The sequence below is a fragment of the Poecilia mexicana genome, unplaced genomic scaffold (assembly GCF_051168715.1).
Source record: "Poecilia mexicana isolate PSO_F unplaced genomic scaffold, ASM5116871v1 scaffold_15, whole genome shotgun sequence".
Taxonomy (NCBI): Eukaryota; Metazoa; Chordata; class Actinopteri; order Cyprinodontiformes; family Poeciliidae; genus Poecilia; species Poecilia mexicana.
This window is the reverse complement of record NW_028263384.1, coordinates 14,303,238-14,330,927: the sequence shown is the minus strand read 5'-3', so window position 1 is coordinate 14,330,927 and position 27,690 is coordinate 14,303,238. Positions and strand designations below refer to the sequence as shown.

General features: G+C 42.3%; 1 protein-coding gene across 2 annotated transcripts; it reads left to right on the top strand.

Moving 5' to 3' along the window:
- The first annotated feature begins 758 nt into the window (after positions 1 to 758).
- Positions 759 to 27,656, top strand: col17a1b (collagen, type XVII, alpha 1b). 2 transcript variants are annotated; one of them, XM_088013225.1, is made up of 55 exons: positions 759 to 1,162; positions 2,304 to 2,356; positions 5,449 to 5,499; positions 5,646 to 5,753; positions 6,897 to 7,199; positions 7,311 to 7,367; positions 7,451 to 7,486; positions 7,625 to 7,675; positions 9,187 to 9,330; positions 10,110 to 10,631; positions 10,782 to 10,865; positions 10,960 to 11,022; positions 11,129 to 11,290; positions 11,762 to 11,854; positions 11,950 to 11,994; positions 12,205 to 12,348; positions 14,970 to 15,668; positions 15,743 to 15,793; positions 15,924 to 15,941; positions 16,019 to 16,045; positions 16,151 to 16,213; positions 16,296 to 16,400; positions 16,497 to 16,541; positions 17,879 to 17,914; positions 18,013 to 18,057; positions 18,168 to 18,203; positions 18,280 to 18,315; positions 18,394 to 18,447; positions 18,614 to 18,649; positions 18,770 to 18,841; positions 18,930 to 18,956; positions 19,650 to 19,685; positions 19,765 to 19,800; positions 19,888 to 19,968; positions 20,096 to 20,131; positions 20,227 to 20,310; positions 21,340 to 21,420; positions 21,528 to 21,569; positions 21,681 to 21,740; positions 21,852 to 21,911; positions 21,989 to 22,015; positions 22,124 to 22,258; positions 22,368 to 22,406; positions 22,531 to 22,647; positions 22,732 to 22,851; positions 22,951 to 23,061; positions 24,291 to 24,425; positions 24,500 to 24,619; positions 24,699 to 24,878; positions 25,132 to 25,272; positions 25,801 to 26,031; positions 26,212 to 26,376; positions 26,481 to 26,561; positions 26,646 to 26,729; positions 26,821 to 27,656. In XM_088013225.1, the coding sequence occupies exons 2-55, from the start codon at positions 2,314 to 2,316 to the stop codon at positions 26,874 to 26,876; spliced, it is 5,514 nt and encodes a 1,837-aa protein (XP_087869351.1). In that variant the 5' UTR covers positions 759 to 1,162; positions 2,304 to 2,313; the 3' UTR covers positions 26,877 to 27,656. The 2 variants fall into 2 exon arrangements, with proteins under 2 accessions (XP_087869351.1, XP_087869352.1); XM_088013226.1 differs by lacking the exon at positions 2,304 to 2,356 and having other exon boundaries at positions 760 to 1,162.
- The last annotated feature ends 34 nt before the right edge of the window (positions 27,657 to 27,690 follow it).

The following is a 27,690-nucleotide window of genomic DNA, read 5'->3' as shown; positions in this document are numbered from 1 at the left end:
TCTTAGGTGTGGCCAAGCCAAAGATGCTGATCAGAAGTGATGTGTTGCAGGCTGCAGAAGATGGAGGTTCATCTTCCAACACACACCAGATGTTCAGCCAGAGATGCAACGGAATGGATTAGATGAAAACATTTTGTTGTGTTGAAATGGCCCAGTCAAAGTAAAGACCTAAGTGAAATTAAAAAAATGATGCTCACTGACATTCTTCATTCAAACTAACTGAGCTTGAGCTATGTTAAAAAGAAGTTTCTAGATATGCACACACCAATTTTTCGTGAAAAGTGGTTCCCAAAAGTTGTCACGTTAAGGACCTTTTAAAACCACGTACGCGCCATGTCCAATCCACGTCAGTAACGCAAAGTCCAGTGAAAACACAATGAAGTTTGACCGGTACCGAGCCGCTCACATCTGAGCGCTCTTTTTTTTTTTTACCCTCCAAAACTGACTGCGTATGTTGGAAAACACTCAGCCATACCTACTGTCTGAAGCCATATGGAGCAAAAGTTAAGTTTCTTATTTCAATATGGGGGCCAGATGTGTTGCAGCTGCAGCGGAATGGATTTACTGCCCACTGCAGATCAGCACAACCTGAGACAGCCCCCTCTATTTTCTGTTCAGAAAAACACAGAAAGACAGAGAGAGAGAGAGAGAGAGAAAATCACATCTCCCAAATCTAACTTTTTTTCCCCTCTCTCTCTCTTTTTTACCACCTCCGCCCAAAAACTTTGCCCGTTTTTAAACTGGTGACCACAGCAGTGAAGCAGTAGCGAGAAGAGGAGGAGTTTATGTCCTTTCTTTCTCCCCCAGTCGACAATCTGTGCCTGCAGGGGCTGAGAATATGACAACTTAATTGCTTATCTGTCCCCCCTCCCAAACCCCCTCAGGCTCTATTTTCTTTTTTTAATACTCAGCTTCCCGTGCCGTCTGCCACACCTGCCTGCCAAGCTGCAGCTCCGATGGGCGCGGCTGGGACCGGAGCCCAAATCTGTGTTTTGACTCGCCTGGGAAAGTTGAGCGAAAAGGCACAAAAGAAGCGAAGGGAGTTTGGGGGAACATCCCGGCACGCTCTGCGCGTCAGCTCCACACTGACGCATTGTTCTTCCACGGGATAAGTCTCTGCGTCCTGAGAGGAACCCGACTGCTACAAGGAGAGTGCTTGAAGGTATGGAGAAAAACACTGAAGCTGGAAGTTTTTCTCTTTTTTAAAACTTCTTTTTTTCCCCTTTCATTGTCTAAAGCCTACTTATGTTGGATGTGCGGGGTTTTTTTTCTTGCACCTGGCCTTTCTTGCATCTCTGCGTTAACGACTGCGCTCTGGGAGTTTTGGTGACGGGCTGTTGTGTTAGTTTTACAGACTGGAATAACTTTAGCTTCCCTTTGGCTTCCTCCTGAGAAGTACTTCTCGGCTTGTTTGTTAAATCCACCAGGGGGTTTTTGGGGGATCGTTTTTCTGTTACAGAACACCCCCTTTTGCTGTGCTATTCACATCCTTCTAAATATATTCCAGAGGACCTGTCCAAGCTGTGGCTTTATACATCAACTCTTAATAATTGCTGCCCAGATCAGTTACATGCTATAAAAAGGGGGATGAGTTTATAGAAGCTTTAATAGGATGCTAATAGCATTTAATTTATGATGGGTGTGTGTGTGTCAGTTTTTTTTTATCTTTACTTTCAGAACAGATGAGGAAATGTATGTTTCTAGATGTGACCTTGGTGTGATTTCAGCATCACAAGCCCCCGAACAGGAATACCAATGCAGTTAGAGGTCCTTATCTGCCTGGGTGTGGTCGGAGGATGATCTTTTGAGAACTGTGCACTGATCCGCCTCAGCTCCTTTTGTGTCTTTGTTGTTTTAGTTTCCAAGGACACACAAGTATATGATCCATCGTGGGTCTAATGTGGTTTTCAGCATTCAGATGAGAGGTGAGCATGGCAGGGAAAAGTTTTCTTCACAGAGGGGAGTGTCTCAGTTAATACCACTGGAGGCCAATGTCCAAATAAAAGGAGCCGCAGAGGCATTCTACTGTGGTCTTTAAAATATGATCATGCGACTGATGTGGGGGGGACGTTTTCCAGTTTTGGGCTGGATGAAATTTCAATTGATTGCTGTAAACAAGCAGCTTAGAGTTCTTACGACTCCCCCCCTCCCCTTTCATTCGAGCACAACACTGTTTCTTGTTCCTCATCAAACAGTTGCTGAAATCTTATTTTCCACATTTAAAGACTAACAGAATATGCATGACGGTGGCCAATGTCTTTTTTCTTCTTCTTCTGCTTCTTCTTCTGTCACCATCTCACTAGATAAGATGGGATGGACGAGTTAACAAGGCAGATGGAGATCTCGGGAGAAAAGGGTGAGAATGCTTGATTTAATCACAAAGTGTTTAACATGACAAACAAACAAACAAAGAAAAGAAAACAAGAGCACAACAATTTATTTTTTAGAGTGAAGTGACAAACTTTAGTGGAAACTTTATAAAATAAGCATTCGAAACTTGTATGAAACTTTTTCACCTTTGGTGATGGTTGTGTTTCCCTCTTTTTGAAGCCGTACTAACACCATGCACGCTTTTTTTTTTACTGGTTTCCACATCTCGGCGTTCGGGTCGTCATTTTCTGGATATCTCTTTTTTTTTTTTTTTTTTTTTTTACACAACTTGCAGCTAAATGTGAAAGCCTGCAGCTGTTCAGGTCCAGCAAACAAGAGTAAATGTCAGACGGTAGCTGTGTTGGAGTGTGTAATCAGCTTCTCCGTCTGTATGCGTCTCCCTTGAGAGAAAACTACTAAACCCAAGAGTCAAAATGGTAGTCAGTGTTCTTCTAGCTTCGGTCTGACATTTTGAAGCCTAATGTAAGAATATTTTTTAAAAATATAATTCTAGATTTTTTAATGTGTTTGTTGGATGATTTGAAACAAATCAGTACCTTTTTCTCGAAATATTGACCTTTTCCTTATCAAGTTCCCCCTTTTTGCATTGTATTTGATACGTTAGGCTTTCACAGTAGATGTCTGTATTGCGCATAGCTGATGGCATGGCTGAACAGCATTTTGTATCTTTATAAAGAATGTGTAAAATATATTTAGCGGCACATTTATAAATCAGGTTTTGAGGAAAATAGTATGACAAATTGTATCAAAAATGATGCATTTCTAGAGTTATAGGGTTAAAGAGTGCGTATTCTTCTTAGATAAAGTAAGTCCCAATGTTCTAAGATTACATTTCATTTTTTAAATTCAAATCAGACAAACTTTTTGCAATGTTGACTCACCTGGAAAGATAAATTTGATTGAGAACTGAGTCGACTATTAGGAAGAAACATACCATAAGAATAGGGAATATTAGGACTATCTAGAATAAATTTCAACAAGTGGACAGCATCTGTGTATTTCAGTCAGAAATACAACATAAAAATAAAACACAGCTGGAGAAGGGGATTCCAGCCAGCTCAAGTCATAAAAACAAACACCTGAGATGCACGTGTGCTTCAAAACCTAAAGAATCAACTCAGACTTGTTGTCTGGGACTAAAGTTCGTTAACAACCTTTACTGAATTGATTATTTAAGAGGCCAACAGCAAGTCTTAACGTCCACACAAAACTCTGACTCGAACGAACCGTGCTGTAACAAAAGAGAAGGACCGACAAAAATGCGGTCTGGCTGATGGTCATAAAAAATCCGTTTTTGGACTGTTATTGTGCAGAAACGGCAGTGAGATTTTGTTTCCACAGTCAAACGTCAAGAGCAGCAGAGTAATGATTAGGTTTTAGCCTCGACTCTGGAACAGACGGAGATCCCTAAAAGGAAGGAGTGCAGGAGGAGGACAGACGTGGAGGAGGACAAAGAGGCGACGTGAAATCCAAGTGGAATGAACATTATCTTTAAGGGAAGCCAGCAAAGCGCAGGGAAGAATTTGGTTCATAATGATTTTTTTTTTGTCGCCTACAATTTACAACTTATACCAGACAAATAATCATTTCGCAAAAGCTTTAATTTCCTGCCTTGCGGTTGTTCTAAAACCAGATCCTAATTGCAGTTCGCTGCAAGCATGCACACGGATTAGGAAGGAGTTGTTTGTGCATAGTACTTCTGAGAGTCATTCTGCAGGATGAGTTCTGTTTAATGTTGTAGCTTCTGCATAACAGGCACAAGCTGTCACAGCAAGTTACTGTGGAAAGAAACAACCAAACAATGTCGCATACGCTTTGACCTTAACAGGCTAATGAACTTTCAGATCTTCACAGATAAAACAGCCAGGTAAAAAGACAGATTCTGACATGCAGAGACAGTCCACAGACGGATTATTAGGAAAAAAAAGAAATGTTTGATTTGAGGTGAGCTCACGTTGGCTTTTCTTATATTCTACATCCGAGTCTACTTTTTGTTCCAATGAAAATATAGATTTAATTAATCACAGCCAAAACCCTCAGGATCCCGTCACATTTGGAGCAGAAAATTGTCTCACATCCGCCAGCAAAGGTGGCGCAAAATTTTAGTGGGCCCACAGCACAAGTAAAGTCTATTTTTACAATCATCCAAACTTTATTGTTTGCATCTAACATTCCTAGTTACAAGAGTTACAAGTTAGAGGAATAAATTGACCCTACAACAAAATGTTTTTCTTGACCATCCAAAATGATTCTCTCTACATTATTTATCAGATAACTGTGGAGGCGAAGTTACATCTCTGACTCACTTCGTCCGACTTAAAGCTTCAACGTGACTCATTTAAATGTCTTTGTCTAAAAATCCAAATAGGGATTTGTGTTTTTCCTTTTACTTACCAGATATATTTAAATCTTAAATACATTTTCCCATTTGCCTCAAAACTGATTTAAAAGACTCAGTCATGATAAACTACTTAGAAATTTGAAATTTTAGGGTTTGTTGTTGCTCACAGTGCCGGCCCCCTGCTGGCCTGAGAGCCCGAAGCACTTTATGTAACGTTGTGCCCTGGGCTTGATCTGTCCACCAGAAAACATTGACCTGTCAAATAGTTTTACAGTTTGGTGCACTTTATTTATGACTCAGCAGTCAGGAATTTTAACTGTAGTTACATAGTTGTCATTCATTAGGGTCAAAGTTTGCATCGGAAGATTATTCCAACTTCAAGAATAAGAGACCTGAGTGAATTGATGAGGCCCAAAACTGTCCAATAAACAAAGAAACTCAAAGTGTCTGTGTTGTACAAGAATAAACTCAAACCAGTCAACACAGTCATTGTTCTCCTTCATCTATTAAACATTGTTAGTTGAATTTATTGTTTCGAGACGCCTCGTTTGATGGCGTTATTGAGAAAATATGCCGCTGCTGCTGCTGCCTGAACTGAAACCGGGCATCAGTTTAGAAAACAGAGCACTAACACTGCAGTTGTTAAAATAAGACGAAGCTCGCAGAAGTAGACCAAACACACAGCACACAGTAATTACTGTTTGTCTTTTCATCAGTTCTGACAGAAACCGTAACCTCCACCACCCGACTGACTTCTCTCCCACCAAGTGAGTCTGCTTTCGCCTTTTTTTTATATATTGTTGTCTGTATACAGCAAGAAGTGTAATAAAATCACGAAGCTAGCTATTTCTAAAGGAAGTAGCCGATGAGTAACAGCTTCTTTTTGTTTTGCTGTTTGTCTTCTTGTTGCCAGAGGGAACCAGCGGATCAAATCACAGGAATATGTCCAGCGGTGCCGGAGGGCTGGGTTTTGAGAAGAATGTCTTAACGCAGAACAGCAGTGGAACCTACTTCTCCTCATGTGAGAGCAACTTTCCACTCGTCGGCTAAGTTGTGGGAAGTTGTGGGTTTGTCTCCAAGCAAAAGTTTGGGGATGTTGTATTTTTAAGCCCCCGGTAGAGCAGAAGACTTCTGGGCTTGTGCAAGAGAGAAACTTTAAAGAGCTTCCAGGCAAAGTGAAGGAGGCAATCTAAAGTCGATGCGGTGGCCGCTCAAACAAACGGAAAGCAGAGTTATACTGCAATTGAGCTAATTCAGTTCTTAATAAGCCAAATGCCACATATAAAATATTAGCAAAAGGGAAAGATTTTTCAACTTTAGGATAATGCACGTTATCAGGCAGAAAAAATGATCATTTCACTCCCAGAAAATAAAAAAATCTATTAACTTGCTAAGTCTTGTGTGTGGAATTCAAAAGTTTTTACCGCGATATCTTTGTTTTGTCTTTTTTATGGATTCACAAATCACCTGGGCATGTAGGGATGAAATTTTAACGCTCTATCATCACCCCTACATGGTCAAATAACTATTAGTCAGTTTATTCAGATAAAAAGGTCAAGTTTTTCAATTTCAAGGATCCGGGATGCCGAGGTGAGTGAACTTTTATTAGCGCAGACAGCATAGTGTGGTATGAGATTAAATCCTAGTTTATTGCCAGTGATATTTGAAAGACAGTTGTATCGGTTCTGTTGCAGTCGCATGAGGCATGAGGGCCGTGGTGCTAATGCGCCACAGATTATTCAACATGTCCAAAATATCTGTGGTAGTCTAACCTATCTGGTGAGCAAATTGTACATGCTAAAGAGTTAAATGCACAGTAAGGCAATCCTCTAGCCTTTCCTCTTGTGACATTGTGTCTTCATACTGAAACACAAAAAAGATGCACTGATAACTGATGCTGAACACAAAAATGAATCAAGGAAGAAAAAACTTAAATCCAGAAAACGTCCTTTGAACATACCACTTTGAGATCATTATGACATCCATATTCTGGTGAAATGTTTTTATGACTAGCGTTTGGAGGAAAGCAATTTTCAGATTTTCTGTGCACTACTTGGAGTATCTTAAATGTAAGCTCCAATAATGTGAACCTTATTGGAGCTTAGTCACCTAGGTTGTTCAAATTTGAGTTCATTTAAAAAGTATTTATTTATTGTCTCCCCAGCCTCTATAGGAGTGACGAGTAACTACAGCTCCTCCTCAGGAATCTACCTGGGAGGAGATTCCTCTGGAGGAGGTGAAGGTGGCGGAAGCTACATCGATGGAGAGGGCTATGGGAGCGGAGGAGGAGGAGGAGGAGGGAGAGGAGGAAGCAGTGGAAGCACTTATCTCGTGAGCTCCGTGTCAAAGGTTCGGTCCAGCTCGTCGGGCGGTGCCAGGAGAGCTCAGACTGGAGGGACATCAGTGGGGCTGTCGCCAGGTTTCCGAGAGAGGAAGACCATAGCCAGCCGCTCGGGAGGCTACGACGGTAGGATCCTGAGTTGCCACCAGAGGCGGCCACAAATGGGAACAAAAAACTTGAAGGAAACGGTCATGACTCACTGGGAGCGCTAACTCTTCCTATGTGTTTTACTTTTAGGGAGCTCCAGTGGTAATTCCTCCCCAGAATTTTCACGCAAAGACTATGGGAACTACTGTAAGACTGAAACTACTATAGTATCGAATAGTTTGTGATTTCAAAGATGTGTTTTTGATGTTTCCTTCCATTTTCCTTCTTAGGCTCCGGCGCCACAAGAGGGAGGAGTGAAAGCAGAGGTATTCAGGTTTATTCCCCATTATTATTTACGCTCCATCTCGCTAAATTGTCTTGGCCTGCTTTTTTTTTTTTTTTTTTATTAAATCAAGATTCCTTAGTCTAATGTGTGCTTTGATTTCTTCCTTTATTTTTCCCAGAGAGCGAGATCAGAGCCAGATTACAAAGTGCCTCCCCATCTGCCGGAAGATGTAAGACCACTGGAGACACTGATCCTTTGGCAGTTGTTACGCAACTCCTCATAAAGCACCAAAAAAAAAAAGTTTTCTAAGAGTCCTTTCAAAGAAGTGCATTGCCGTTAAATGATTTCTCATGCGGGATTTTTGTTTTTGAGTTATGTCGCTGTCAGATGTTTTGGCTCGAAAACTGCATATCACAAAGTCAAATTCCAGCTCGCACATGCCTTGACATTTTTTGTATTAGTTACACACATGTATAGTTAGTTTTATGGACAGAAACAGTGAGGGCGGGGTTGAAACAGTGACAGCACTGACTTGCTCTACAGTAAAACAATGTGGGGAAAAAGTAAAAGGGGCCAGATCATGGTGGCAGGAATGGTACAAATGAGTCACTCCTGTTCTTGAAGCAAAATACCCAGGAGGAGAAGTGCTGCTCGTTGCGCCCCCTGCTGATTAAAGTCAGTAATTAATGTTATTCAATCAGTGATATAACAATTGTTCAGCGCCCCTTTGGACTCTTACAACGGGTCTCTGACTTTTCCATTGTGGTACAAGAAGTGCTACTCCTCATATTACACAGCATAGCAAAAATGATTGTAAAAAAAAAGTTTTCTCTCAAGAACTTTTACCTTTTACATTTTTTTCCCTACTGTGGGGTTCTTCAACATATCAACTAAAAACAGTTTTACTGAATATACAAAAACACTGAAATGATTTACATCACAAGCCTTACTATAGCTCATTATAAATGCAGCATTTTGCCTCCATTTAAAAAAATAAACACTTCTGGAAAACAACTTAGCTAACTTCTGTTTGATAACCCAAAAAGACGTAGACTCAAAAGAAGGAATATAGCTGACTAGATTATTGAGAATTTATAATAGTATTATACTTAATAATGATTAGTACCACTTATTTGTTAATTTTGTTGTGTAGTTACATTTTTGCATAAATTTTAAGCTGTTTTTTCACAGAGAAACAGCTAACTGTTTAACAAAACCTAGCTTGGTTGAACTAGCTTCGACCTATCTCCATGATGTTATCCATGATGAAGTGACTTCTTTAGGCCAGCTGGGTAATGAACAAAATCCATGAAAAACTGATGTTTAGAGAGAGAAAAGAAAATCACATGAAATCTAAATTTCTGCCAAAGCTAACTGCCTTAGCGTCATTGCTAAAGCTTTTGACTCATTTTGAGTTTTTGTTGTTGCATTACAAGAAACGCATGTCACAAAAATGCCACCATTATTTTATTGCATTAAGATTTCTGTGGAGAAATAAACAATAAAAAATCATTTTCAGTCAATAAAATTCTACAAAGAGCAAAACTAACAAAGCAAATTTTGCTTTACAAGCCTTTGAACCTGAAACCTTTATGCAGGCAGGTTTAGTGCCTCAGGAGTTTATTTATTCAGAGATTTTTCTTTTGACTTATTTTTTATGATTAAAGTTAAGTTTCCACTGACATAGATTTGCTGTTTGAGTTGTTTGAACGCTGTTTGTACGTTGCCGTGGCGTGTTAGGGGCAGAGTTGGAAGATGTGAAGAAGCTGCTGAAGGGACGCTCCAGCAGCGTCAGTCCGACCCGCTCCTCCGCCTCAGTCACCCTGCCAGTACCTAAAAAAGCCAGCGTGGAGACCAAGACCGTCTCAGTGGCCACTCAGTCAGGTATATTCTGTTACCAGAGCTACAATTATGCATGTGCAGCACATTCATAGACACTTTGTCTCTGACCCAGATGATTTAATCTAGATTGCTATTTGTCCCACTGTCACTGCCAGGAATCTTGTCCTTTAAGGTCCAAAAATGTTTGTCATTATGGGATCTAAAAACACGACTTTAATAATGGATTGAAGGAATAAAACCTTAGCAGTGTGTGATATCTTAATAGGATAATATTTTTGTTCATTTTGAAGCAATTGAAAAGGAACATTTGAATGAATGAAGTATGCTCCATGAAAATGTTTGCAAATTTATGGCAAAAAAACTGAAAAATAATATTAGGGTAAACTTGATTGAAAAGGTGTTTTGTACAGGCAAGATCACTGTTTGATGGACAGTATCTTTGTGCATCACACAAAATAAAGGAAAACAATTATAATTAATGTTTAACATGAAATGAGTAACTAGAAAATTATTGAACACATAACTGGCATCTGCAACCGCGTTGATTTAAAATTGTGTTATATATAACACATATATATATATATATATTACATATATGTAATTCATGGTTGCATACTGAGTTACTTTTAAATAAGACGGATTTACAGTGTTTGTTGAAGTGTGAATTTCAGCTTGTTAGTGTTATGAAATCATCATTTAGTGATGTTTAGTCTTATACAAAATATACTTAGCTCTAATAAAAATATGATAAGAATAGACAAAGCGAATAATGTAAGGTTCATTTCTCTCATTTTTATGAGTTTGATGATTTTCTCCAACAGCTTCGACTCTGTTTGAGCCTGTTGCTCAGATGAATGGGTTCAACACCATCGACGTGTCGGGCCTCTACGACAGCAGACTGACATCCAGGCAGCGCGACTCTGGTGTCCAAACAGGCCAACACACTGTCACAGTAAAGTCATGCCACTGTGACGCTGGAGTCAAATCCAGCCAGTATGACGTTAGCCTGAGTTCAGGTCAGTACGATGCTGGTCTGAAGTCAAGCCAGTATGACGTTTGCCTGAGCTCAGGTCAGTACGATACCGGCCTGAAATCTGGACGATATGACATGAGTCTGAAATCGGGCCAGTACGACACCGCTGGGAGATCAGGCCAATACGACACCCTGGATTCAGCCTTTCCCACTTTCTCCTGGTCCACCTCCACTATGCCCTCCTCCTCCTCCACGACCGTCGTCGCTGGCAACACCAGCAGCTACACCTACCAGCTCGGTCAGGTCAGCGCCAACAACAGGTCGGGAGGCTCCCCGCCGCTCAGCCCCGTCCCACAGCAATCTCTGTCAGGTCAGAACCATCAATTGGAGGCATGCCTACAGGAATATGCAGATGAATTTTATGCACTATATGTTTTAATTGACTAGAAGAGTAACAAAAGACAAACTGCTAAAGTCTTTGGTTAAGTTCGTCATTCTGTGTCTGCGTCTGCGTTTCCAGTTTATGGCTTTCAGAATAATCTGGCTCCCACCTCTATCGGTGTGCTCACCACCAGCGGCGGCAACGTAACCACTAACCTGGGAGGTAATGGCTGCTAGCCTGTGGAGTATCAGACATCTACCAGGCAATAATAAACCAAAACAGATCTTTTATTTAGAGAGTATGTTTGATTTGACAGGGTATGGCGTCCAGAAGAACGTGTCAAATGGCAGTGCTGTCATAAGCTCTGGGATCTCTACAGGTAAGCATAAAAGAGATTGCCTTTTTGTCTGGATTTAAAAAAATGTTAAGGAGCTGCACGATTTATCTAACTGAAATGTCCTCTGAATGGGTTTCATCTTCTTTAGCCACCAGGTCCCAAACCGATGACGTCTACAAGAGAGACTACAGATATATGGCCTCTGAAAAGGAGAACGTTCCTGCCAGGAGGGAGGGAGAAATGCTCATTCTGGCAAAAGACAGTGGCAAGCAGTTTACCACCACCACCAGCAGCACTCATATAGCTGGAGGTGAGTGGTGAACTCATGCCCCCTTACGGAGAAAAAGAGGCATGTCTCATGTCTTAGGAGGAGACACAGCACTTCAGTTTATTTTCTTGCGTCAGGATGGGAAAAAAAGTAAAATACAAACACAGAACCTACTTAACAGGCTGTGTTGTAACCCTATATTTTCGTACAGCACTTATCTTGAAAGGGGTGCCAATTTCCGGCTGTCCCAATACATAAGTAGGCAATTGAAAAAGAGGCTATTTTTTCCTCCTAATGTGTAGCCATATGACTCAGTGGTACCCTGGATTTTGCACAAATCAAAAAACGCTACTGTTGGTGATGTAACACGTTACAATCGCAAAACCACACATGATCTGTATAGCAGTATTTTGTTTTACCATGTGCTCACCACAAGGGGGCAGCCAAGTTTATTGATATAATTGGATTGTGCAAAAAGCTTATTTTGAGTGATTGTTTCCCTTTATCCTCCAGGTTCACTTTCAGGAGACTCAATAAAGAAGGAGAAGCTTATTTCCAGCTACGTTGACACGGGCGCTCTGAAAGCAGAGACAGGCAATTCATACTGTAAGCATAAATTCTACCTCTCTTTTCAGAAATATTAGTCTTCAGTGTAAATAGTGGAGATTTATTTTTTTTTGTTTGTTTTTTCTCCCCATCAGACGGATCATCCGGAGTCCTGATGAAAGACAAGGCAACCTATGCAGGTATAGTTTTAGTGATGCGTTCATCAGAGGCTTTTAGGTGTTAATTCTGAAACATTTGGAGCTTCACTTGCATTATTATCACAAACTGAGCTGAAACCACCTTTAGCATCTTTCTTCTGTTTTATAAATTAGAAAAAACGTTATATTGATAGATTAAAACGACTGATCAGAGCTGGGATTTAACTCCTCGGGTTAATCTGCTGTTTTCAGAGATCCGCAGAGACAGCGGCATCTTTGGGGGAGGAGGACTGTGCTGCTGCTCCGACTCCTGCTGCTCCTGGTGGAAGTGGCTGCTGGGCTTGCTGCTCCTCTGCCTGCTTCTGCTCGGGCTCCTGTTTGGCCTCATTGCATTGGGTAAGAGGCGTGTAAAAGCATTAATTTGATTAAAGTAATACTAAGAAAATAAATGTGTCCCTAAAGAAACCACCTCAGTCCTGAGAGTTTAGAGTTTCAGCACCACAAGGTGTCAGAGAGTGTTTTTAGGCCCGAAGAATGTGCTGCTTTAGCTTTGGAGAAGGTTATTTCACAGCACTGTGAGACAGTACATGTGGTCCCTTTTCTTGGAAATTTGATCGCCGGACGGCTCCCTCGCTCTCATAAAGTCTGGCATTCATTGGTGCAGCTTTGGAAATTGTTGCTTGGTGACATCTCATCACACGACTCATCTCAGATCTCTGTGCAGTGAATGAGTCAACAATCTGCCTCCAGACAAAAATGTGTTAAACAGAACTGTAAAATCTACTTTCTTTTTTTTTTAAAGTTATTATTAACTTACTAAATGTAGCAGATCATAGCATGGTTAGCTTTTAATTAGCAACACACTCATGTTAATATCGCCCCCCTGAATAAATGCTTTTTGTAAAAGACCACTTAACTTTTCCTTAACTTTAGGTTTTGTTGTTAATTCCCTTTTTGATTTTTATAGCAAAGTTAAGTTTGGAGGCTGTAGAGAGAAACTGGCGCTAAAACTCATCATACAATAATTGTTCAGCAGCATCAAAGTGTACCACTGACTGATTTATTATTCATCAAAGACGCATGCAGATTAACTTCATATATTTTTTCACAAAGGTGCTATAAGTCCAACTTTGACTTTAGCAGCTAAGCACTAATACTTGACAGGAGGAAGAATAGCATGCAGGTAATATGTGCAAAGAAACTCATCAAGTTTCTTAAAAACAAAAAAGAAAGAAAAAACCCCCTGAATATTTTATAATACAGCTGCAGATTATGTTACAAACATGTTGCCAAATGAGTGTGAGAAGCGTTTTGTTAGCAAAAGACTCTTTGTAGGCCTATTTGATAATGAATATATTCCAAATGTAAGAAATTTAAACTCTTCATGACCAAAACTAAGTCAAACTGTTGGAGTCTCACTGCCAGAGAGAGAACGGATGGAGGAAGCGTCACTTTAAAATTCTTTCCTTTCACTGTAACTCCGACAGCAAGGTTTCCGTCTTGATATTTCTCCCCTGAGTACCAATGTCATTATCACCCAGAAAGATTCCTGCCTGAACTGAAGCTACACCACCTCATGCCAGAAAACGCTCTTTCAAGGAAATAGCAAAGTTTATAGCTGTATTTGATTGTCTGGTTGTAAACTCCAGCACTGATTTGTAATAAAGAACCAATTCTGCTGCCGGTAGATTATGGTGACTAAAAACCTCACAGAAGTATCTGTTAGCATATTGTTTACTGGCACATTATGTGATACACGCAAAGAAGTGCATGTAAAGTGAGAAATGGAATAGAAATGAAAACATCTGAAAAGTGTGGCATGCATTTATATTCCCCTCATTCGCCCTTCCTGAGTCAATACTAACTAGCATCACCTTTTCTGTGTCTGCTTTGCACATCCAGAGACTGAAATATTCGCTGGTTTGAGCATTTTTAAGTCTTAGTGTGTGTTTTGGATTTATGTCTGGAATTTGACTGGGCCATTTTCTAACACACACATAATGCTTTGACCTGGACCATTTAATTGTAGTTCTGGCTGCATCTTTTGGGTGGTTACCCTGTTGGAAGGTGAACCTCTGGTCGAGGTCCCATGTACTTTTCAGCCTCTGGCAGCTTTTCTTCCGGAGTTGCCCTGTATTTAGCTGTTTCCACCTCCCATCATCTCTGACCAGCAGTAGTGGTCTTCTACCACACGCTGTTTTGGCATATTGACCAAAATCTCAGCTTTTCTTCCACATTCTCACCATGCACCTGCAGGGCTTATCGCAAACTGCAAATGGTACTTTGTATTACTTTCTTTTGTCTCACCTTGTCACGTTTCTGCCTGTGGATCTACAGTTTCTTCAGAGTTACCACAGGCTCTTTGGCTAAATACTTTAATACATGCTCTCCTTGTCTGACCTTTCAGTTTAAGTAGGCAGCCTTGTCTTGGTGTTTTTGCAAGTTGCACCATAGTCTTTCTGTTTGTTTAAAGCTGTGGATACTGTTTACTTTCTCCACAAATCTTCCCAAGATCTGGCTTTGAGTTTCTAGAACAGATTGATTTACAAGGAGATAAATTACACACAGATGGACCCTATTTACTCAATAGGGAGCTTCAGTCGGATGAAATTAATTTTACTTTGGGGAAGACTAAAGACGGCTGAATAAAATGTGCACCACATTTTGAATTTTTCTTTCACTTCACAATTATAAATCACTTTGTGCTGGTCCATCACATAAGATTGCAATAAAACACATGAAAGTTTGCAGCTATAATATTACATCACATCGTAGCCTTGCCTCTGTCTACGGCTTTGTGCACTAACAGACAATATTTTACGGTTAATTTGCCTTTTTCTCACAAGTAGATTATGCGTTTACGTAATGTCATTTTGACAGCACAAGTTACTTCTCGCATCCTTTTTGATGTCCTAGATGCTGATTAAGGATGTAAATGTATCTGTTGTGAATTTTAAGTATGCTGAAAAATACAAACAATTTGTCAAATTAAACACAGAAAATTTTCATTCTTTCAGCCGAGGACGTGAGGAAGCTCAAGAAGCGAGTGTCGACTCTGGAGACCGAGGTCTCAGTCGCCAATGCTCGCACTAGTCGGCTGTCGGGTTCTTCCAATGACATCAACACCTATGTGAGCGGTGGAGGTGGAGGGGGAGGCACCGGCACTGACAACACACTAGTCCACGGATTCGGAGGTGCAGGTGGAGGTGGAAGCTCGGACTCCAAAACGCAAATCATTATTGCTGGTGCTGGTGCTGGTGCAGGCGGCTCTGCCAGTCGGAATGATGCTGATGTCGGCGTTGTGGGTGCCGGAGGTGCTGGAGGGGCTGTGGGAGCTGGAACTAGCTCCAGTAGCAGCTCTGGTACCAGTTTCAGTGGGAGCGCCGGCAGTGCTGGTACCAACTTGAGCGGCGGTGCTGGGAGTGCTGGTACCAGTTTCAGTGACGGTGTCAGTGCAGGTGGTGCCAGTTTCGGCGGCGGTGGCAGCACCGGCAGTTCCGGTACCAGTTTTGGCGGCGGCACCGGCAGTTCTGGTACCGGCTTTGGCGGCGGCACCGGCAGTTCCGGTACCGGTTTCGTCATTGGCACCGGTGTTGGGACCAGCGGTGGTGTCGGCGGTGGGACCGCAGTGAGTGGAAGATACATAGATAGCACCTTCCTTCAGATGGCCATCCATCAAATGTTGAGGTCAGAAATGCAGTCACAGGCATTCAGAGGTAAAGCGCAAACACACACTCTCCCACATGCGTGCTCTGAATTCAATTGACTGATATCCTCTTCTCTGACTCAGGCTTCCTGGCATCCTCAGTGCAGGGAGAGAGGGGATTACCTGGACCTAAAGGTACCAGTAAAACAAAGTTTTTTTTCTCATGAAAACTAAATAAATGAAACTTTTTTTAATGTAAAGAGAATCCATATGGTTATTTATTTATTTATTTATTTATTCATTTATTTGTTTTTGCCTTTTTCAGGGGACTCTGGATTGAAAGGTAAGCAAGAAAGATGTCTGTTTTCCATTTTTTCCTTTACAGTTTCATGAAAGTAAAATATTTTTCTGTATCAACAGGGGAGCCTGGTTTCCCTGGAATTCCAGGTGTGTAGCCATTTTCTTTGACCAACCAGCTGATTTTCACGTTTTCCTTTGGATGGTTAAATGCTTTCATAATATAATCATCCTGACTTTGACCTTTGCTTTCAGGCACACCAGGTCCAATGGGACATGCTGGTCCTGAGGGTCCCAAAGGACAGAAAGGAAGCCAAGGTAAAGAGATTGCACTATGCTCTATTGTGGTACTGATTGGTTGGTGTGGACTGATGACTTTAATGCAAAAATGTCTGGTCAGGTGAGCATGGAGTGGAAGGGCCACCAGGTATCAGGGGTCGCGAAGGACCACCTGGGCCTAGAGGCGACCCAGGACCTGCAGGCTTTGGACTCAAAGGGGATAAAGGTATGGCTCTGTGTAGGGGCTGTAGGGCGTTACTGTAGTATTTCCGGTTCAGAAGCAAGGGGGTTTCTTCATGATCTCATGTTTGGCTTTCGCTAGGTGAAGCTGGATCTGTTGGACCTGCTGGGGCCCCTGGACCAAAAGGTAACATCAGCGGAAATGAATGTCAAATTCTGTAGAAATTAATAACTAGATGAAGTAAGACCGGATGTTTCTATCCAGAGCCTTCTTTGGTGCATGAACTAAAAATGCCACCAGATGGCAGTGTGGAGTCATTTTTTATTCAAGCCTTGTTCAGAGGCCTTATTAACAACCTTCTCACCATTTCAAAGTGCTTTACATAATTAAAATGAAAACAACACGTGACATTGAATAAACAGTAAGAAAGTGAAAGAGATTTTGAAAAAGATAAAAAAAAAAGAGATAAAAACATTAAAACCACCACCCCTTTTAGGACTTTAGTTAAATGTCGTTTAACTGGAGCTCTAACCCTCTGGGACTTTAGTCAAAAACACCGTTTGACAAGGACTCCAACCTCTAGGTTTTGGATCCACTTTGAGCTTGTTTCAGTCGCAATGCCTCGACGAGGTTAGTGGTGTAACTTAACAGACATGACGTGAGAAAAGTAAAGGGAAGTAAATAATGTGACTTTCCAAAGCTCAGCGTCGGTGCACAGACATGAAAGACTAAAGAGTCGGGATTTCACGTTTCGAGAGGTAAACTGTCCTCTCGTCTGTGCGCCATAAGACATTAGAATATTGTTGAAAAGTAAACGTACATAATCATACTCATGAAACTGACTTTTCCATGGCAGCAAAATACAGTTTCTCTCTTACATGAGACCAACAAAAATGATTATTAACTCAGAAATGTTCAATCACAACTATTTACATAAACATACATACATAAACTCAAATGAGATTATTGGACTCTTAGTTGTCCAGCACATATTTACATATTAGTGAGGAATGGATTAAACTTTAATATGTTTTTGTTATAAGCAATACAATGTAGCAGCTCATGTGCAGCAGCCATTGGAGAATTTTTAGCTTTTGAATACTCAAGAGACAATATTTTGGGATTCATGACAATGCTGTGCTCCACCTTACCTATATATGGGAAGTTGAATGGAAGGAAAAAGTGAGCGAGCACGATCACAGAGATTAAATGCCTTTAGAGGCCAAGTTTGCTGAACATCTCGCCTGCAGCTTTTCATTAACAGTAAGCCATATTCACCAAAATAAACATAAATAAATACTTGAGATGCATCACTGTCATAAATCTGAAATACATGGACCTTTTGATACGCTTCATTTTTATTGAGACAATGATGTAACATCCTATTTGAGGCGAGAGGTGTTACCCGACTCCTCCTCTTGCTCCACTGCAGCAGGCGTTCCTTTTGTAAAATAGATGTTCACTGAACGCTGCAGACGCAGAGTCGGGTAGTCATGGTGATTTATGCTTTGTTTTGTCCATAGGTGCACAAGGAATCCAAGGGTTACACGGGTCGCCTGGTCAGTTTCTTTCTTTCATACATACACACTTTCCCAGTTTTAGTAGCTGATAGTGTGATTTGATGTTCTCCATTCTTGGTTTCTTGTACGTCAACCAGGTCCTCAGGGTTTCCGTGGTGAGGCAGGACTACCTGGACCAAAAGGTTGGTTTTTTATGCACGATTCACCCGCTCACAAATAACAACAAAAGCAAATGTTAACTGTTTCTATGTTGTGTATGGCGCTCATGGTGATTTCTCTTTCTCTCTTGCAGGTGATAGAGGACTTGCTGGATTCCAAGGACTCAAAGGTTTGCAGCTCTCCTCTTACTTTCAGACATAATGTGGAGTCAGCGAATGATCTGGATCCGTTTTATTTCATTCTAGGTGAAACAGGTGAAAAGGGAGTCAGAGGTCTGCAAGGTGAGCACAGCTCTGTGAATTGTCATGAACTTGGTTCGGCCTGCGTGGCTTTACTGATCCAGATGTGTTGCTTATCAGGGGAACCTGGTTTACCAGGACCAGCAGGAGAGAAAGGCTCCAAAGGATCCATGGGTGAGTCGCAGGACTAACTAATCGAATCTGACATCATCTTGCTGTTCCAGACTATTAACTGGATCCTCACTGGTTGCTTGGAAGCAATAAACATGATCATTATGCGTCTTCTTGTTTTTGTGGGTTTATTTTCGAAATGATGAACTTCTTTGCTTTTTATCGTCAGGACTTTCTGGACAAGACGGTGAAAAGGGATCAAGAGGTAAATTAAATATATTATTGCAGCAGCACAATCCCACACTGAACTTTATCTCCCAAGAATGTCTGAAACACTTCGACCTGAGCTCATCATGAATTCAGTTGTTTGTTTTATGGGCTTCAGGTGACCAGGGACCGCCTGGCCCGCCTGGACTCAGGGGTTCTGCTGGGCCTCCTGGAGATGCCGGACTTCCAGGTAAAATCCTTTCTTTTGAAATATTCATTGTTTGACCACATGCTTATTTTCTATTGCTGTAACACACGTTGTCTCCTTCCCCCTGAAGGAACACCAGGGCTTCAAGGACCACCAGGTAGGCGTCTTTTTAAGGAAGCAGCACAAAAATCAAGGACACTAATTCAGTTCCTTTTGTTTAAAAAGACGGTTAGAGATTTTTGAACTGAAGTTCTGTTAAAACAACATAACCACTCAAAATCTCAAAGATTCAGATTGGTTGCCCCTGGAGACTAGAGATGATGTCTCATCCCAGACCAAAGGAAACTTCTACAACACACACAGAAAAAAACCCTGATCTCAACAAAATCCTTATTCTATGAACCATTAAAACTGTCCTCATGTTCACATTTGGTGCACATTTTAATTACGAGTCAGAAAACCAGTTGGATTTGTAGTTTGGTCTTGACCAAGCAACTATAAGCAACACAAGACAATAACAATCAATTTCTCTCCCTGCAATCAAATACAAAAGGACCATGTTCAGAAATGGCACAGCACTGTCTGCCACTGGTTTAATGAAAAACAGTCAGAAATACCAATAAACAGGTTACATCTGAAACTGTAACAGAGTTACGTAGCAGCTGCCATATTGGATTCTGTAGCAGGGACTGCTGGGAAAACCAATTTTCAAATACACAGAGAATGAAACAACTGCAAATTAGATAGAAAGATATCAAGTGCTTCTGACCTTAACAGAACCTCTTTTTTTAAAAGTCAGCTTTCATTCCTGTAATGTTTTCCACGTCGACACTGTTCTTTGTGTTGTTAGGAATTCCAGGAAATCCCGGCCGACCAGGAGCCAAAGGTACAGCTGCTGTCCTCCTGCAGAGCTTTCCTTTCAGTGACTGTTTTCCAGCTGTTTGACGTGCGTTTGTGTTTTTAAGGTGAACCCGGTCAAGCTGGACGAATCATCAACGCAGGTGAAGGAAATTATAATGACAAAACACGTTTCGACACACTCGGTGAGATTAGCAGCTAACGGTGCAGCGATCTCTGTCGTTTCCCAGCCGGCTCTACTTCTGTTGGCATCCCAGGGCCACCTGGACCTGCTGGGCCCCCGGGTCCCGCTGGTCCTCCGGGACTATCAGGTCTCTCTCTCTCTCTCTCTCACAGAAATGATTCCTGAAAAGTTTTTGCCATCCGTTATGATAGATCGTTGAATCTGGTGACTGCTGCAAGTAGAAACCAGCTGATGTTTTAAATCCATCTCTTCAGGTCCCATTGGCCCTGCTGGTCTGCCTGGCCCACCTGGTAGGTTGCTGTAGACACATATTTTCATTTTGTTTTAAACATTTTGCTCTTAGATGCCAAATCTGATAGGTGTCATCTTCTGCTTGACCCTGCAGGTCCTAAAGGTGACAGAGGATATAAGGGAGAGCAGGGAGAGACTGGGACAACCAGGGAAACCATATATTCATCTACAGCAGAGAGTGAGTCCTTTTTAATCTTCCTGCAGATGAATTTCCAATTTAATCTAACGCAGAGTACGCTGAACGTAAATCTCTCTTTCTTTTTTGAACTAAAAACATTATATTTAAGTCGTAAAGTTTTCTGACGTTGTGGTTGTGAACGATGCATATTTAGAAGTCTTCTTTGTGTATCTCGTCACTTATTTGCATGTTGCCGCTCACTGGTGGTGTTTATATAACAGTAAATCTTATATCTGCTCTCAATCTGCAACAAACCAACATATTTTGACCGCAGCTTAATTTATAAGTCACACTTTTGAACACCGATTTCCGAGTGAATCATCAAAACTCATTTCTTTCGACCTGTTAACGGCACACAACTGAGAAATGCTTTGGAAAACATCTTCGTAGCTGGTAGGAAACTCACTGTGAAGTGAAGCATGGCGGTGGCTGCATCATGATGTGGGAACACTTTTGTTCAGGAGGCCAGAAGCTCACCTTCCACTACAGTGCAAACCTTTTTTAACATATGGCCAGGCGCAAAAGAACGGCTTAGATTAATATTCAACTAAAACGTCCCAGTCAAAGTCGAGACCTACATCTAGCTGATGGACTTTGGTATGTTGGTATGTTCACAGATGCTTCAAATTCAGTCTAACTGAGCGTGAGCCATTTAGCAAAGAAGAATGAACAATGATGCTTTCTCTAGATGCTCAGCGCTGATAGACTCTGAATCAGCTGCTGCTGTAGTTTCAGGGGAACGTAGTTCTCCTTCGCCTTACAGATGCGCAACACTTACTGTTTGTTTAGCAGATAAATCCCAATAGCATTCGCCGAGTTTTATGGATGAAATGTGAAACAGTTAATTCGATCTGAGTGCTTGAGGAGAAAGTCTGATCGGGGGGATTTTGATTGAAGTCTTTACCTGCATCTTTGTCGCTTCCCTTTCTATAATTGCTAGAGAATTCAGGGAGTTTTTTCTTTTTCAAACTTGTGGTGCAAAAGTAATTTTTTTTTTTTTTAACATTTTATTCTTGGTTTGTTCTTCAGGGCAGTTTGGTGCTGGAGGAAGTTCCTCTTTCCATGGCATACCTGGGCCACCGGGTCCACCTGGGCCTCCCGGACGTCCAGGTGAGAGACAGAGAGAGAGAGAGAGAGAGAGAGAGAGAGAGAGAGAGATCAGGCGGCGTCCCGAATCCCGCTGACTCAGATGATTTGACATTTTGTGCTTTCATCAGGCGACTCGAGACAAGGACCTCCAGGACCACCAGGGCCTCCAGGTAAGTATTCGTATTCACTTCTGCAATAGTTGCTACGACAACACATGCAGACAAGATGATGATGTTGATGATACAATGTCCGGGTAAATGCCATTACGTATCGCTCTTTAGGTTATGGGATACCAGGACCTAAAGGAGAAAAGGGAGATGTGGGTTTCACATCCAGCTCAGGTAAAATCCAAAGTGTCAGCTTGTCTTTAGTTTTTATTATTTAGTTTCTGTAGTTTACTAGAACTTCCCAGCCTTCTTGTGACACAGACTTTTCTGCTGCTCTGCTTATAGGAACATATTATTCTGGACCGCCGGGACCTCCTGGACAGCCTGGACCTAAAGGAGCAACAGGTAATCATGGTTATAAATCCACCTCTGTGTTCTGACGTTGTAGGTTTGCTCACACTCAGTCACCTTGTTTGTTTCAGGCTCTCCTGGACCCCGCGGATACACAGGTGCTTTCTGTAGTTCACATTTACAAAGGTTGCACAGATCTTAATGTTTGGGGCTAAAGATAAAACACCCACGATGTTTGACACGAGTGACTGTCACATGTGCCTCAGGTGAGCAAGGCCCACCGGGCGTGCCTGGGACACCAGGAAGAGCAGGAAGCTCCGTTGCGTATGGAGGAAACGCGGTTCCTGGACCACCGGGTCCACCGGGGCCTCCTGGTCTCCCAGGGTTACCTGGAGTGAAGGGTAAAGCCAATAAGACGTTGAGATGCATGAATCGCCTCGTTACTTTGTTGTTTGTGTTTTACTTGAGGACTCATGATGATCACACACGTGTGTGTTTTTCCTTTGACAGGAGACACTGGAGCTCCAGGAATTCCAGGCACATCAAGAGGTGGGGATTTTCAAAATGTTGATCCTAAATACTCTTCAATCTTGTTCACTGATTGTTTTTATCCTGTGAGAAAAAAAACAACAAAACAAAACAAAACAAAACACAGACTGTCTTATGTTTCCAGGTTCAGTCTCAGTCACCTCGGGCCCTGCTGGGCCCCCGGGACCCCCAGGACCTCCCGGCCTCCCGGGTTCCTTCGCTTCCTCCACCGAGATGCGGCAGTACATTTCAGACTACCTGAGTACGTCTTTTTTCCAAGAACAAGGGAGTTAGAGGACGGGAACAAACTACTGACATGCCTTTTTTTGGTTTTTGGTCCATACAGGTAGATACAGACTGAGCAGTCTACCTGGCCCTCCAGGTCCACCCGGGCCTCCAGGACTCCCAGGAACCTTCTCAGGGTCTATAGACGACATCTCTACTCGCATCATTGCATACCTGCGACGTAAGACCTGATATCGGTCGTATAAAGGGGAGCTACCTTTGACCTTTAGGAAAGGTCACGGTTGGCTGTTGGTAACCATGTTTAACTGTGGACCTGTAGGTTCAGACTCAGGCTTCAGCATCGGCGTTCAGGGACCTCCAGGACCGCCTGGTCCTCCTGGGCCCGCCTCTGGCTCCCTGACTGTCAGCGCTCTCATCGCCATGCTTCAGAGTGAGTACATAAACAGCTCCCTAAAAGATGTATAGACATCCCTGGTGAAAATGTAAGTTAGACAGCCTCAAAAGGTGAACGTATATGTGGTACATCAACCTAATCTCAGAACATTTTGTACTTTTAAGGGGAGGTGTTATGTAAAATGATTTTTTCAGCTTTGTGTTATGCTATAAAGTTATTCCCTCATCAAAAACACACTTGGAGTGTTGCTTTGATTTTTCATGCATGTTTGAGAAATCCTTTAATCTCCCTTGGCAACCATTTGGGCGTGCCTAAACGCTTGCTCTCACAAAGCACCGCCTATTTCCACGATGCTCCTCTAGACTAGCGGCAGCAGCAGTTAGCAAACGCCCGGTGGAGCTGCACATCTGCCGAGTTCATCATAAGAACTTCTTCTCATTCCTAAAAAAAAAAAGTTATCAGACTAGAAACGATGAAACAGAAAAACAAATCGTTCCTATTGTGAAGTACAGTGGAGGAACCGTAACGCTGTGGGCCTGTTTCTCTTCACAGGCTTCCAGAAACAAGGCCTGTGTCTGGAAGCCTTGGTAAAATACAGAGACGTTTTAAGTACAAATCTTGTGCCTTTTTACCCGAAAACTGTAGACTGGTTATTTAGGTCTGTGTTCAGCAGTAGAATCACCTGAAACATGACGACAAATCAACAGAGAAAACGGTTCAGCAAATACAAACTCAACTTCCTTCCCAACACTGAATACTATAAAATGGGCTTAGCGAACGGAGCAAGAAGAGAAGAGGGAATCAAAGATGCAGGACTGTAGACGATCTGGAGCAGAGGTCTTGAACTTCAACAGTTGGTGTCCTGCAGCTATTAGATGTGTTCCTGGTCTAAACACACTTGCATCCTTAGCATGCAGTCCGGATTTACAGACTCCTGTTATGACAGAATTATTTGATTCAGCTTCGTCGAAGCAAAGACACATTTAAAATTAGCAAGAGACGACCAGCCTTCGATGATCAAGGAAAATGCTTGATCATCATATGCCGTTACAGGATCAAACCATGTTCTCTTCTATTGGCTGAAAGAATGTCTACAAAGTATTGACACCAATGGTCGCCATATAATGACTTTCCTCATGTGGGGCGACTGAAAAACTGAAATTCATTGAAATCCATTGTGTCGTTACCTTATCCTCATGTTGCACCATGCAGACACTGAAGTTTCATAGGGTGCATCAGTCTGATCTGTGGTTTGAAATGTCTAGGAGATGACGTGAGAAGATATTTGTCTGGACCACCTGGGCCTCAAGGACCTCCCGGACCCCCAGGGGCCTCAGGAGGACTCTCCGGCACTTATAGAATAGAGGAGGTAGCCACATATGTCTTCAATATCATGAACGGTAAGAGCAGCTCACAGCAGAAATCCGTAACCTTGGGAGGTGAGGTCAATCACTGAGGTTACTATGACGTTCAGAGAGGGGGATTGCGAGAGGCCCGCCAGGTCCACGAGGTCTACCGGGCCCCCCTGGAGCCCCAGGCGCAGGAGGCTCTGGCTTCACCACCGCTACCATCGACTACTCGGCTCTGATCCGAAGTGAGAGCGCTCTGTCAGTTTTTTTTATCCGTCTTTACAGACGCAGAGTGGAAACTAATCACCATCTTCATCCACGCAGATTCAGATTTCCGCTCCTGGATCACTTCCGCTGTGCAGCAAGGTCCTCCTGGTCCTCCAGGTGTCCCAGGGCTGCCTGGGCCTCCTGGTCCTCAGGGGCCCCCAGGGGTCTCTACGGCGACGGTGTACGGATCGGGAAGTCGTGGCTACAGCTTGGAGGAAATTCAGCGCTACCTGCAGGGTGAGTCTGAGAGAAACCAAAGAACTAAAGCCCATTTGAGTCTGGGTCGACATTTTGTATTTAAAACGGACAGTTTTAGAGATGCAGAGTCGGCGTTATAAAATTTCTCCGGTCCAGTACATGTTCACATCGTCGAAGCAACAAGAAATAAAGATGACGACCAAATCAACTTCATGTTTCACAACTTCGTCTACTTTAATGAGCATAAATTTGAGTCCTGTGTGTAACTTGATCTTACTGTGCTCCGTCTCAGGTTCTGGATTCAGAGGTCTCCCTGGACCCCCGGGCCCCCCAGGTCCCCAGGGGCCACCGGGTGCTGTCACCGGATCAGTGACCTACAGTGGAAATTTCCCTCGGGAGAGCATCCGCGCTGAAATTCAACAGTATCTGTCTAGTAAGAATCTAACAGCTCACACACACACGCAAATGGTTTAATAGCCAACATTTTACATTTTAAGTTTTAAAGGATAAAAATACCAATTTTGCTGCATCCTTTCAGCCTTTCTGTTGACTGCTGAAAGTCCTGCTCTCTCTCGTTCTTCTGCAACCTAAAAGAGCTGCAACATGTCTTAGAAAACATGGCTTCCTTCTGCAGTGTCTTGCATGTTGCTTCTCTGCCTTATTTTATTTTCTTAAACTCTCTGGCCTGAGAACAGCCCCGCCCTGAGCCTCTTAGAATAACAACTTCCCCACTGAACAGTGTTAGAAAAATCTGTACTTACACATGGTGCGTAAAATGGTTGAAGAAAACGGATCAAGCTGAAAATTGTTTGATTCCAGTGACCTGCTGATTTCTCTAACAAAAGGACTGATGCTAATTAATTGACACGGGTCAGAAGGTCGTGTTCAGAATACGCACACATGGCAAACCCGCCATACCACGTTCAACCTCAAATCCTTTTTTTTTTTTTTTTTTTTCCAGGCGACAGCGTTCGACGTACCATTGTCGGGCCTCCAGGTCCTCAAGGTCCGAAGGGTCAGAAGGGAGATCGCGGAGAGCCTGGCTACTCCCAGAGCTACATTCAGAGCCAGAGCTACCAACAACAGAGCGACGATCGCTACGGCTCCCAGCGCAGAGACGTCGATGTCAGCAGGCTCACCGAGACGCTCGACTACTCCAGCGTCGCCATGAAAGTTACAGACTACATTAAGAGTGAGTGGACGACAGCTGCTGCGAGATTTTCTCAATACTCTCTCTAAATGCGCAGGAAATTTGGCGATGATTAACATCATACCTTTAAAAAACATAATAAAATTTCCATTCTTGACACTAAGAAAATAAATGGTTTCTGCATCTTCTGATAGGATGGTAAAATGTCTGGTTCTCCTGCAGATCAAGGCCTGCTGCAGCAGTACATCTCCGACGGTTCATGGAGGACAAACGTCCGTGCAATTCAAGGACCCCCAGGTCCTCCGGGCCCTCCAGGACCGCCCGGCCACAGCCGTGTGATTGGCTCCTACGGCAACGTCACAGCTGACCTCATGGACTTCTTCAGGAGTGAGGATGCAGAGATTAAGCTTTCCACCAGCTTCATCAAAAACAGGAAGATAACAACGTGGCATCAGGCAAATATTTTTAAACGACTCGTTTTGTTTTCTCAGGACACGGCACCGTTCCCGGCCCGCCAGGAAGCCCAGGTCTAAAGGGAGACAGAGGGTACCCAGGACCCAAAGGAGACAAGGGTAAGATTTACACAAACCTGATGAAACGCTGCACCTTTTTAATAGCGATTTTTCATAAAACTAAGAGATTCGGTTTGATCACAGGTGATCCGGGACCTCCAGGTTTACCTGGAATCCCAGCGCCCCTCACCGTTCAGATTCCACACAAAGTGCAAAAGAGAGAAGCAGGTAACTTCAGTGGAAACATCCGATATCATCTAAAAGAAAAAAACCCATACAAATCAAATATCTGAACCGTTTTTTTTTTTTTTTTATGCAGGCGATAAAGTGGCGGTTCGTCGAAAGCGTCGTCGATCTCAAGCCGGCTTCGGCTGAAGGCCGTCCTGCTGGCCGACGCAATATTCCAAATCAGCTTTAATTGTTTTTTCTTTTTGGTTCCTTTTTAAGATTTTAGTTGTTAAACTGTACAAATATGCTCTTTACTGTTTCTTTCCAAGACAGGTTGGTTTGGGAAAATAATAAAAACAAAGCATTCATCTCTTTAAAAAAATGCTTCTTGTAGAGGTGTTAGCCTGTGGTTTTTAGAAGGCTCAGACTTCACTGTTCAACTTGTGGGTGTGTAATGTTTACTTTGCTTAGTTAGAAGCTTATGTTCCCTTAGCCTGGGGGCAGCTTTTGCCAAGCAATAAGCGGCGGTTGCTTTTTTTATTTCAAATGCAAGCGTCTGCTCTTTTTACTTTTTATATTTGCTGACATTTGGGGATTATATGTATCGAGGACTATAGGAAGCGTTGAAAAGCATTTATTTCGCATTGGCCCTGTAAAAAATATTTTAAACCGTTCGGCCTCTAACAAAAACACGAGCTAGCCTCGGCCTCAAAGTGAGGGTCATTTTACGAAGGTTTGAGATTTACTTGAAAGGTTTTGTTGGTATAAAGAAGAGAAATATGTTTGTATTATTGTAGAGATGGACTCGGAAAGACACGACTGATTTAATTGTATATTTTTGTGTAAGAGCACTGAATTTGATATTTTCTATATGCCTTTTAAGTGTTGGAGAGAGTAAATTATAAACATGGATGAACCTTTTGGATTAAAAAGGCCCAAAAAAAAAAAAAAAAAAATTAAATAATAAATCTATTTTTGGATTTGGGAGTCTTTGTATTTTTATGACTATTTTACAAACAGT